Source organism: Semicossyphus pulcher, unplaced genomic scaffold (assembly GCF_022749685.1).
Source record: "Semicossyphus pulcher isolate SPU_LCO1_2020_fin unplaced genomic scaffold, fSemPul1.0.p SCAF_24, whole genome shotgun sequence".
Lineage (NCBI taxonomy): Eukaryota > Metazoa > Chordata > Actinopteri > Labriformes > Labridae > Semicossyphus > Semicossyphus pulcher.
In genome coordinates, this window is record NW_027211698.1 from 10097993 (window position 1) to 10110171 (window position 12179).

Below are 12179 nucleotides of genomic sequence, written 5' to 3' on the forward strand. Positions count from 1 at the left end.
AAATAAAACACAAAAAGGCGTATTTTAAGGGCCTGTTTTATTTAATACAACCCATTTAAAAACACTTAGAGTACATTTACTTTCCTACATTCTTTATATCGTATACTGCCACCAAACACATCTAAGACTTCAGTAACGGAGCACGTATAAGCTAGTGTCTTTTGTTAAACAAAATGTGGATACTTTAAAAGTAACAAAAACTCCTTAGTGGGGAATGTGAGCTTTAGAAGTGACACTCTTGTAATATAAAGTCTAACACATTCAGGTGCCTTGTATCTAAAAGTACAAGGATAATAAACAAACAAAAAAGATCCTTAGTGTGTCAGAAACAAGTTTCCCCTCCAAAGCTAAAGCTACAAGCAGAACCCCCAAACAAAGAGGAGAGTTAAATGAGAATAAAGTTAAAACACAAATAACTGATCGACCTTGTTTGAGTTAAAAATCGTCAAGCAAGTACACACACAAGTCCTGCACAATGACCTGATTGTTGGCGGAGCTGGCAACCAGCAGCACACAATGGCGTCCTTTTTTTCCCTCCTGTGTTATCTGTCCAGTTCCTCCCTACAGGAATCTACACCAGACATGCTTCCAATCACAAATCATCCTCCGCTGGGGCGGTTTAATGAGGTCGAGGCACCAGGTACGGACAGGAAAGGACACATCGGAGGGTTTCCCAGTATTGTCTGAAGTGTGAGGCCCCTCAATGCCTCTTTGGGAAGTGTCACAGGAGAACTGAGATGTGTTTTCTCTGTCAGTACTTTTATCACATATCTTTGTGGTCTTTGTAGTGTTTGATCTTCTTAGTTTCACTTTAAAGTTGTTTTAATGCATTAAATAACGTTAAGTAGTTGCTGCTGGAGAAACTAGTGTTCTGTTTGAAACAAGCAGCAGCACTGGCGTCTGAAAAAGTGCTTTTTTAAATTAAATTTGCAAACTAAATTTTCTTATGTCAGCTTCTAGCGTAAAAGATGGGTTTTAAACGGCCTGTATATATTATATACACATGACGGACAAATCTAGACGTGCACATGTCCGTCTGGTTCATTCAGTTTTACATTCAGCTTCACTGTGACCTTTTTTGGAGTGTTGTTTTTTTTTTACGCCTCATTTGTCGTCGTTTATCCCCCTATGCGATTGGCTCCTCCTCTGCAAAACAAACACAGAAGAAGAAGAGTCACACTCTGCTACAATGCATCTCAATGTCATTCGTTCAGTTGCATCGTACCGTCCGTCTGTCCCTTGTCTTGATGAGACGAGGTGCCGTTAGATTCTGCAGCGTCTCGTGCTGTGTTAACGACATGTACAGAAGGATGTAAGTTAAACATGTTAGGGAAAAGTTACATGAAAAAACACGCTAGAATGGAAACTTACGCGACCGCTCCTGCTTTGTCCAGAAGTCTGTAGAGGTGTAGAAGACGTCTGTTATTGTGTCTGTTTGGTTATTAAGGCTTAAATATGTGTGACAGTGTGAGTTATTTGCGATACCGACCTGCTTCCCATGGCATGGATGCTGCAGGGAGAGAATGAAGCAGAAGATATGCTTAGATATCAGATCTAAATTAAATGTCGCTGAGTGCTAAAGGAAATATGTTTGACAGGAGATGGACAAAAAGCAGATGGACAAAAAGCAGATGATTTACAGGGAATATGATATTTTCAAGCAGTCGGACTGTAACTGACTGATTATGGAGTGGGTGAAAATGAGACCTTAACAGCCTTTTGTCCAATGTTACGTCATATTTATGCTCCTTGTGTTTGCTACGGTAGCCCAGACAGGCCAAGCTGCAATTGTTTTGCAATCACAAGATAAATGTCCAAATAATAACGCTTTTTTTCCCATGATAATGAGGATGATTTATGCTTTTTCGTCAAGAAAAAACAGTCGATTTCTCGTATTTATTCGCTGTGAAAGGACATTTGTATTCTCAAGATCAAAGGGTAATTATTTAAAACTCATTGAGTGTCTGCCTTTGTTGATTACGCCTTCTAAATGTTGTCATAGCAATTAGTTTAGATTAATGACTGTACGTAAAGATGGACGACACGTCTCCATCTGCTCTCATTGTACAAAATTGATGCCAAAATACCCCCCGTGACGGGCGCTGCCATCTTGCGATGGTGACGTCATTTGGAGCCAGAGCTGCACAGTAGAGATCGGCGGGTGGGCGTAGCCACTTCCGCTAACCAAAACACACAGTTAACTTAGCGAAAAAAAACAAAGATCCCGCATGTATTTAACAGCAATGGTTAAGGAAACTTCCTCTCGCTGTTCCTCCTCTACTCTGCTGATCCGGAACAGATCGGCTGCAGGAGCCGGATTGGTCAACAGAGCTGTCAATCATCCTTTTTACAGCATCAAATAACTGATTAAAAATAAACTTGTCAGAAAAATTAACACTTGAGCGTAAATCAGCATGATAAGAACTAACTATAATGACAGAAACCATGTTGGAGAAACATTTATTTGACGTGTATTTTGATTTAATAGTTTGACTCATGTCCCATCTGTTAACATGGAGGAGGCGGGCTTTATGAGCTATATTTCAGCCAGTCAGCAGGGGGCGATAGAGAGGGTTTGGCTTCACTTTTAGGGAGCTGTTATGTCCTCCATCTTTTTATACAGTCTATGGTTTGGATTCAAAGCTGAACAGTGATTGAAGTACAGTGTGATTGACATTTTCAGCTTAAATCAGCTGCAACAGTGTCACTTGATTATCTTATTATCTCAACAAAAAGACTTTTGAGGTAACAAAATTATTTACTCGGGATAACGGAAAAAAATAAACCTTGCAAGCACGGCCAGTTTTAACCTCCATAGAGTTTAGACCTGCAAACACATTAGAAATGTAAATCTTTAGTGCTTATTGTGAAATGTTTTTATCCACACGACTTCACTTCTTCTTACCTTTTTGGAAGAACCACATTCCTGAAGGAAAGATAAAACATAACACCACGTTAATCAACAAACTACATTAAACATTAATCTACAGTGATTATGTCCTGACGCCTCACCTGCTTTCACCCTGTGACCGACAACCAGCAGCAGCACCGCCATCAGCAGGCAGATGAAGACGGTGACTCCTACGGAAATGTTCACATTTCCTGCTCCTTCTGGAGTCTCAGGCGCTGTGAGGCGACAACAGACGCGATGAGTGGACTTTACAGAGACGCTTCCTCTTTCAAAGTAATAACAACTCACCTGTGTTGAACGGGTTGGAGATGGGTTGGCTGCTCTCCTGACTGACGGGATTCTGCAGCTCACAGCTGAACTCTGTTAAATTTAGTGTGTCCTCCTGAGAGCAGAGGGAAATATTAGCCACATGTTGTAGATGTAAATGGTTTCTTTGCCTTGCCTTAAGAGCAATACCTTTCTAATGGTTTTCTCCTTCTCTGTGCCTCCTGACTTCCACTTGTAGGTGACCGGTCCAGCGCTTGTGATGTCTCCCTCGCAGCTCAGAACACAGCGGACCCCCTCGTTGTCACAGGCTTTTATTATGGAGGGTTTGGGGACGGGAGCTGTTGTTGTTAACAGAACAAAAACAGCAGTTAGAAGTCATGAATGTGTATTTCCTTTGTCTGATTTCCTCGATTAAAACACATCAGGAATTGCATTGCGTAAAACTCCTGCACTCACAGATGATGATGAGATGCGTTGAACCGGCGACCATGTCGTTGATTTCTGCTGTGTACGTCCCCGCGTCGTCTCCTGACAGTCCTATGATTGTCATCTCTCCACTTGAAGTGTTCAGGCTGCCACGTTCTTCAAACAAACACGGATAGGGTTACTCCTGAACAAACTTAAACACATATATCTCTCGTAAATGGAGCTCATATTTGGCACCCAAGTCAGTTTACCTTTGAACTGACGGAAGAGATCGATTTCTGCTCCCAATGCATCCCACTGGGCGGCGATGTTGGCACCCTGTTTCCACAGGATGTTGGTGATCGGCTGAGAGGCCGCACCTGGTTTGAGGACGACATCATCGCCCACCGTCTTGTACAGCTGTACACCTGCACGGACGAGAAGAAGCTCAGTGTGACGAATGTGTTCCTTAAATTGGCTTTTTTTTCCAATGGACTTTGGTTAGAGGGTCGTGAAGGTTAAGCTGTTTCCTTCCACATTCTAAAGTTTCTTACTACTTTATATGACATCATAGTTTACGTAAACAAGTGCTGTGCTGCCAGCATTAAAGACAATGTAATAAAATACATACATGGATTGATGGTGTGTTTTTGTAGGGAACATGTATGTAGCTGCAGCTTGCACCTTGGGACCCTAAATCTCCTGCCAGAGGGTAAAGCTGGAAGTCTTGATATAGCATGTCAGCTGGGTCTGACACAGTTTTCTGTGCCTGCCTGATAAGGCATCTGGAGGGACTGGTGGTTTGTGACCTCCATAATCTTCATGGCCGTCTGCACCAGGCAGGCTATCTGTGACCTCAACTGCACTGTTAAGTTACCATACCAGGCTGTAATGCCGTATCTTATGATACTTTCCAAGACAGCCCTAATGTTCTGCTCCACTCCAAAGACCCTGAGTCTGCATAGGAAATACATACGCTGTTGAAGCGCATTTTATTAAGCGTAGACGCTGATGCTGCCCAACTTTTGATAGGCCTATACGAGCTGTACTAACAGCCAATATGGGAAAACTAGAAAATACACTTTATATTCTCTGGCTTTGACATTTTCAGTGCAATGATTTGTTGCTTTTCCCTGTGGTACATCACTGTAAAATAAATATCTTTGAGTTTTGGGATTGTAAATTGGAGAAAAACACAAAAATCATCCTTTTGAAGTGACAATATTTTGTAAAATGATTTTCTTCTCTAGACACACGTGTGTTGGTGAGTGTGTGTGCAGACCCTTGTGAGACCCTTCCCTCTGCATCTATTCTGTTGCTTTGCTTTGTACGGGACGTTTTCAGGAGGGGCGCTGTTGTGGTTCCCTGAGCCAATCACAGCGTACAGGTGAGTGTGGGACTGGTTCAAATTAGCGACTGGGCCCCATTCAGACCGGCGAACATGGCGAAAGAGCGACGCAGAGTTGGCTTTCTTTCTGGGCAGGTAGGTGCCTCAAACCGGGTAGGACAAGCTAACCGGCGGTTAGCATGCTAGCGCAACGGTAACCAGTGGTTAGCATGCTAGCGTAAAGGTAACCGTGATGCTGTCGGTGTTAGCTCGGCGGGGTCCTCGCACGAGAGAGTGAGGGTGACGGAGAGCCCAGGAGGAGGGGACTAGTTTAAATGTGTTGTTGACAAAATGCAAAGATAAATCCTACTTATTATACCTTTAAGTAAATGTTAAGTAATAATAGGCCTAATAAACATTTAGATTCATAGTTATAATATGATATAAGATATTATACAACAGGATAGGATATATTATAATATAAATACTGTATATACAGACACGCTCAAGTATTCAGGCGAATAGTGCAAAGATACTGAGTCCAGATCAGTGGCTGTAGGTTTGGCATGCAGGCCTACAGATGTGTTGTACAGCCTGACTGAGGCAGGAAGGAAACCCCCACCTGTATCCTTCTGTGGAACAGCCGGATAAAATTGCTTCAGATTGTCCAGCGTGTTATAAAGAGTGTGGGACCCACAACTACCTCTTCCATTGTGTTCCGTCCTGCTGTATGTACTATATAATCTTTTCCTGCACATTTTAATTCTGTACCACCCTGCAAAATCATACATACATACACTATTATACGCAATTAATGTGATATAGAGCTGCACAGCTCTTTTTCTTTTCTACATATGTTCATATATATATATATCACGTTGCTATACTGCTGTTTTGCCAGTCTATACATCTTAATACGTCCCATTTACTCTGTTCTGTTTTACTTTGCTTCAGTAAGTTTAAAGTAACACCAAGCAGCCCTCTTACACACTGTATTGTTGACATTAGCAAACGCTCCAGTGACTGTAAACCTACCATCTAAGTTAATATAAACGTACTGGTTTATACTGGGTGGGGTCGAGGATGTGTAAAGCTACTGTATTGCGACACAGCCTGCACATATACACGTGTTAACCCCTCAAAAAGATACAACATACAAAAACAAGGAAGCTAAAAGTTAGCACCAAGCAACAAACTCACCGGAGTCTGCGGACGCAGCAGCCAGGAAAAGACACACCCAGCCGGCCAGGATCATGGATGAGTCGGGCGAACACATTTCTCTTGCGGTTAGTTAAATTACACGGTTAAAAACGAGGGTGAATACCCATATAGAGATACGTTAAATTAAAAGATAATAACATTATAAGCTAACCTACGTACTGTAGCTTAATAATAGTGTTACAAGAAACCACAGCCGAAAGTGAAAGTCGACAGGGATTCTCCACAGGGAATGTTGTCCCCGCCCCCCACCAATATACAAAAATAAACTCACAAATATTCGTATATTCATTATGTGTATAACACTAGCTAACACATATCGTCGATATACTTCTGTTAAAGTGTAAAAAATACTTATAATTTAAATAATAATTTATTTTTGCCTTTCTTCTAGTCAACAATCAATATGGTACATTTGATAAGAACAGCACATTTAGATGCTCTGTAACGTGATATATTAAATGCAATAAATCATCATTTGTCCTCGCAGGAATATTCTCTTTAATAATCCTTAAGTCAAATTACATGCAGCTCTGTATTTTATAAGGTGTAAAGCACTGGCCTGAAGTTTTGGACCTAGCTTGACCTGAACTTATTAATACAGGTCGTTTCCAGCCCAAGTCCTACAGACAATTTAAAAAAAAAAAAAAATAAATAAAATTATTACATTATTTAGTGATAGTTAATCATTAGGATGACAAATTATTTTGTACAAACAAAGTCAAAAATGCATTTTGAAAACAAAACAGTAAGCATAACTTCCGGGATCATTCCTCCTGCAACTCCTCCTCCACATTGTTCGGTGTCAGAGGCTCCACCTGCAGCCACAGACCTCCCTCCGCCCGCAGGACGAGCTGAGGTAGACGGCGGACTCCTCCAGAGCTGGCCCCGAGTTCGGGGTCCTCCCCCAAGGTCAGACGAAACCTGAGCAAGGTCAACGCCACGACGACTCGAAGCTCTGCCAGGGCGAATTTCTGACCAATGCAGTTCCTGTGAACACAAACAGACTCTAGTGTGTTGATTCAGATCTTATTTATATGTTAAGCAACGCGGAGGCTGTACCTGGGGCCCGAGGAGAAGGGGATGAAGGCATGAGAAGCCCGCTCCTCTGTGTTTGTGGGGTCAAAACGAAGAGGATGAAACTCCTAAGAGAGAGGAAACAATAAGCTCAAACATAACAAAGATGTGTCAAAGTGAAAGAAAGGGACGTTTTATTTCTTACATCTGGGTTTGGCCAAACATCCGGGTTGTGGTGCGTTCCATAAATGCTGACCAAACAGATTACATCTTCAGGGGAAAGAAACAGCTAGTTTAACGAAAATGGGAATTGCTTAAAAAATACTTTCACAAATAAATAAACAGGAAACAAGACAAAAATTACCCTTTGGTACAGTCCGACCCCCTGGCAGTGCCATGTCCTGGGTGTACTTCCTGGTCACAGCCTGCACAGGAGCGTGCAGCCTGAGAGACTCTCTGATGCACATGGTGGTGAAGGGCAGGTTGGACAGATCCTCCCTTTAGAAAAAAACATATTGCGTACATATTCACATTAAATATTCCTGATTCACTGATTCATGCAATGTGTGTGTGTTTTCTGACCACTCTATTTCCTGTCTGTCTCGTCCGTGCATCAGATCCATCACTTCCTCTCTGCATTTCTCCTGATGGTGGTCGTGGCGTGCTAAATTATACAGCGTCCAGCAAATCGCACTGGCTGTGGTGTCATGACCTGCGGAGAGAAAGAACGGTTTCATTTCAATTTTAAGTTTTTCTTTTAGAATATACATATATATATAAATTGATTATAATACATAATATATATAAAGAAAACTATTTAAGAAGCGGTAAAACACACTGTAGCTCATTCATACCCAGAGGTTTTGCTGCTACGGCTTTGCTTTGTTTGGTATGGCCGCTAATTTTAGCTTATGTAAGCAAATTTCTCCGGAACATAGCAAGTTTTTTCATTTTATAATATATATATATATATATAGGCCTATGTTATAATAATATGTAATATAAATATATTAATAAGCAGTAAAACATGCCACAGCTCGTTCATTATACCCACAGGTTTCTCTGCTACAGCTTAGCTTGGTCTGGTATCACCCTGCGATTCCCACTCCTAGGTATGACAGCTAGTTTTAGCTTATGTTAACTTAAGTAAGCCTTTTTTTCTGCTAGAACAAACCTTTCCCCCCCTCTATAATATATTTATATATGTATAATAATTGTATACAATATCTAATAAAAAATAATTAATAATCAGTAAAACATGTTGAGCTAATTTAGTATATCCAGACGTTTCTCTGCGACAGCTTTGCTGTCTGTTATGATCGCTAATTTTAGCATGTTAGCAAATATTGCTTTAAAACTGGCATTTCAACTAAGTTCGCTAATTTTCTGAGTCTGAATTTAATGACTATCAAGGGATGCTAAACTGTAGCATTTAGCATTATAAGACACTAAAAACGTTGTTTGAAAATGTCTCACCTGCAAACATGAAGGTGTTGGCCTCCGCCTCTATCTCCTCATTCGTCAGGCCCTGTCCATCCTCATCCTGCACCACAGACATGTTCACACACATTTTTATTTCTTAATGTTTATCAGTTAAACATTTGTTTCTTCTTCTACTACCTTTGACAGGAGTATGATGTCCACGAAATCCTTCCGTCTCTGGGGTGGATCTGTCTGTGTCGCCCTCTGCTGGCTGATCAGGGCACGGCGCTTCTGAACCACCTCCCTGGTAAAACTGTAAACAACAAATAATTACCATACAATACAGTCATAATGTAACTGTACACTTAACAATAGGCTATTAAAATACATTATGTATCACTGCAATGAGATACTATAGTAATCTTTCTATAGTACACAGTTCAAAATATTTAAGTATTACACATACAAACACAATATAATAAAACGTAGTAAGTAAATCAAAACAACAGATTTTTTTCAACATTCAGCGGTGAAATTTTGTTTATAATATGTCGACTATTATTTGTGTTCCACTGTAACATAAAGGTCAGGATGCCACACCTGTGCAGGCGCTGTACCTGTGCACAATGTGTAACGCCTTTTTGAATTGTTTCCCCTGACGTGTTTTCCAGTAAATCCAGTCCCAGTGGTGTAAAATCTTTTGGCGCCGATCTATTATCAGGTCACTCAGCTCCACTATGGCTGACACGTACTCACTGGTCGACCTGGAGACAGAAAACTGGACTTAATAAAAATTATAGAAGAAGAAAGTATTGGTGAAAAATGGTTAAGGGTTTCCTCACTGTTGACAGTTGCTGTTGTAGCTAAAGGCACACTTCAGTAGACTGTCCAGCGTCATCAGAGTGACGTGATCAAACATCTCTACGTCAGTGCTGCCTTCTGCCACCAGGCGGCGCCACTTATCCTAAAAGACACAGGGAATAAGGACATAGCATAGTATAAATCAAAATATAAGAACATACCCAGGACCAATTTTAAGTGTGAACTTTGTCATTTTAGACATTTAGTTTTTTGTATTTTGTTTGGACCCGGAAGAGACTATATTTGGACAAGAGGGTTGTGCTGAAGAGGAAATAGCAGTTAACAAATGCTTATCAGCTAAAGTTAACAAGAGGAAAATATGGTGTTTCTGAAGGGCAAAATACATGGCTCATCTGTAATTCATGGTAACTCACATTAAAAAAAATAAAAAATTAAGATTTCGAGAATAAAATCATAATATTAAGAGAATAAATTCGTAATTTTTACGAGAATAAAGTCGTAATATTACGAGATTAAAGTCATAATTTTACGAGGAAAAAAAGTCTTAATATTAAGAGAATAAAGTCGTATTTTTACGTGAATAAAGTTTTTTTTATTCTCGAAATCCTAATTTTTTTTCTTTAATGTGGCCCTAATACTCCGTCGTAGTGACTTCTCTTGTTGCTCATTGTAAAGTCTCACGAGATAGCAGTTGTTGTGATTTATCGGTATGCGAATAAAGTTTTACTTGAATGGTTTGCATCTGTCGGCTATGCCATGTGTCGGGCGGGGCCTGTCGTGCTGATCGTTTGTGACTGGTCGAGTACTCGCAGCGTTTTATTTCACCCGCCATGTTTAAAAGACTGCAGCTGCAAGCTCACTAATATCATCATACCTGTTAGCATCTCCATGCTAACAGGCTAAATGTACCAGCCCGTTCCTCGCGGTTTATAGCGCCATCTTTGTTGTAAGTCATTTTCCCGGGACTTTAATCTGCTGTGGAAACGCAGACATCAATGTGCCACAGGAACCATTTAGTTACTTGAAGAACTAAAAGTTCCTGGTAACTACAGTTATTTATACAGTCTGTGTTCTTACATGCATGGTGTTAGTTGAGATGTTAAACGTGGAAACGTAGTTCTTCAGAATATCAAAGTGGAAAGCTGGAGTCAGCAGCCGCCTCCTGCGATACCAATCCTCCCTGCAGCTTATTAACAGACTCTGTCCTGTGATGGAAGAGAGAGAGAGACAGTTTGGAGGTGGTTATTCAAATCATTACACAGATAGCACATACATTACACGCTGTAATTGGAGCTCCTGTTAACTGACTTAATTGATTTACTGGTCTAAAAAATTAAATTGTAAGTGTATTAACATGATCCATGACTCACCAAGCCATGGACGCAGATGGCCATAGATAAGCTCATCTTTCACTGTGATGCTAGCTGGATGGATGAAAGGAAAGACAACAGAACAGTATTCAATAAAGTCGGGGGGAAAAGTGTTTTTGTTTTTTTTAAGTAATGATGCCAAAAAGTCACGTTTAATTTACCAGGTGCCATTAGCAGAGGTTTGACGTAGTCGGGGTGGAAGACTCTGACAAGGTGGTAAAAGGGACCGAGAAACCAGCTGCAGGAGTGTTTGTACGTCTGCACCAGCTCATCCACCTGCAGGAGGCCTTCCTCTGTGCTCTGCATCTACAGCACAATCAACATTTGTTACTCTGGATGGGTTAACTCTTACTTTTAAGGTGAGTTCGGAACTCAAAGAGGATATTTTGTAATGCTATTATTTCACAACACTGCAGCACATCCTGTATCATTCTGAGAAATCTACATATTTCCTGTGTGTGAAAGAGATAAATGTCATTACCTTACAACTGATAAATAAGGCTGAAAATGCATGTGAGTGTGTGTTTTACCAGGCTTGGTTTGAGTGTCCTACCTGGCCCAGGTGGCCTAAAAGCCAGGAGTTGGTCGGTGGCTTGCTGAAGCAGGAAAGCCTGTGTGTGTACCAGGCGTGTCGCACCAAAAGCTTCACGGTTAAAACAGCAGCCACAGCTATTAGTCCTGCACCGACCAGAGACAGGACCCAGCAGAGGCCAGTGAAGATGACCTGCGAGAGGATGGACATCCTGGGACGGAAAGAGAGAGCGAGAGGTCTAGATACTCGAGACTCGCCCTGCTCAGACACAATGAGAGGCTGTTGTGTTGTGTTGAAAGCAAAGTGTTTCACCCTTGATTGCGATTCTTTCAACAGGAACAACTGCTTTTATGAGTGACACCACTTCCTTTGTCGGTTCGAACAACAAGCAATGTCCCACGACCTCAACTGACCTATTTATACGCGATTTCTCTTTTATTCAGTTTTTGTTGACTGGTAGCAAACTTGATTAATACACCCCTTTAAAGCTATCTTAGTGTGTTAATTTTTGTAACCATATAGATCTGCATGGGCTTATTTATCTATTATGTTATAGTTGTCACATCCTTGTTGTTGCTTTGAGTTATTATCAGTGGGGCCTTAGTGTTGTTATTGATAAGACTGCACTGTCTTGTACTGTTGTTCCTAAAGTACAAGGACATGTATCATGGAGTCTAATAAAGTTGTTTAAATTGATCAGCAGCCAATTTTTCATTCCATAATCATGTTTTGTTCCTTTTTTCCTAACTTAATATGTGGACTAAAAGTATATAATTACAAAGACAGTGTTTATGTAGTTATTGTTTTGTTAATCACTGTATATTACAGTACACAGATATTTCTATTTTCGTTGCAAAAACCGAAATGAGCGACTTGTCCAACTTTTCT

At 40.8% G+C, this 12179-nt stretch overlaps 2 protein-coding genes across 2 annotated transcripts; both read right to left on the bottom strand.

Annotated features, from left to right (window-relative positions):
• Positions 1-18: 18 nt before the first annotated feature.
• On the bottom strand, positions 19-6347 carry LOC138603767 (lymphocyte function-associated antigen 3). Its single transcript, XM_069675675.1, has 11 exons — positions 6111-6347; positions 3856-4011; positions 3635-3760; positions 3368-3516; positions 3200-3293; positions 3013-3126; positions 2906-2926; positions 1490-1510; positions 1372-1398; positions 1226-1285; positions 19-1146 (listed from the first exon to the last, which is right to left on the bottom strand). The coding sequence occupies exons 1-11, from the start codon at positions 6184-6186 to the stop codon at positions 1127-1129; spliced, it is 864 nt and encodes a 287-aa protein (XP_069531776.1). The 5' UTR covers positions 6187-6347; the 3' UTR covers positions 19-1126.
• Positions 6348-6516: 169 nt separating this feature from the next.
• cyp4f3 (cytochrome P450, family 4, subfamily F, polypeptide 3) lies at positions 6517-11593 on the bottom strand. Its single transcript, XM_069675176.1, has 13 exons — positions 11313-11593; positions 10921-11065; positions 10760-10813; positions 10467-10594; positions 9410-9531; positions 9185-9331; positions 8766-8880; positions 8622-8688; positions 7728-7857; positions 7510-7643; positions 7351-7415; positions 7191-7273; positions 6517-7118 (listed from the first exon to the last, which is right to left on the bottom strand). Exons 1-13 carry the CDS (start codon positions 11499-11501, stop codon positions 6896-6898), a joined length of 1602 nt encoding a protein of 533 aa, XP_069531277.1. The 5' UTR covers positions 11502-11593; the 3' UTR covers positions 6517-6895.
• Between the last annotated feature and the right edge of the window lie 586 nt (positions 11594-12179).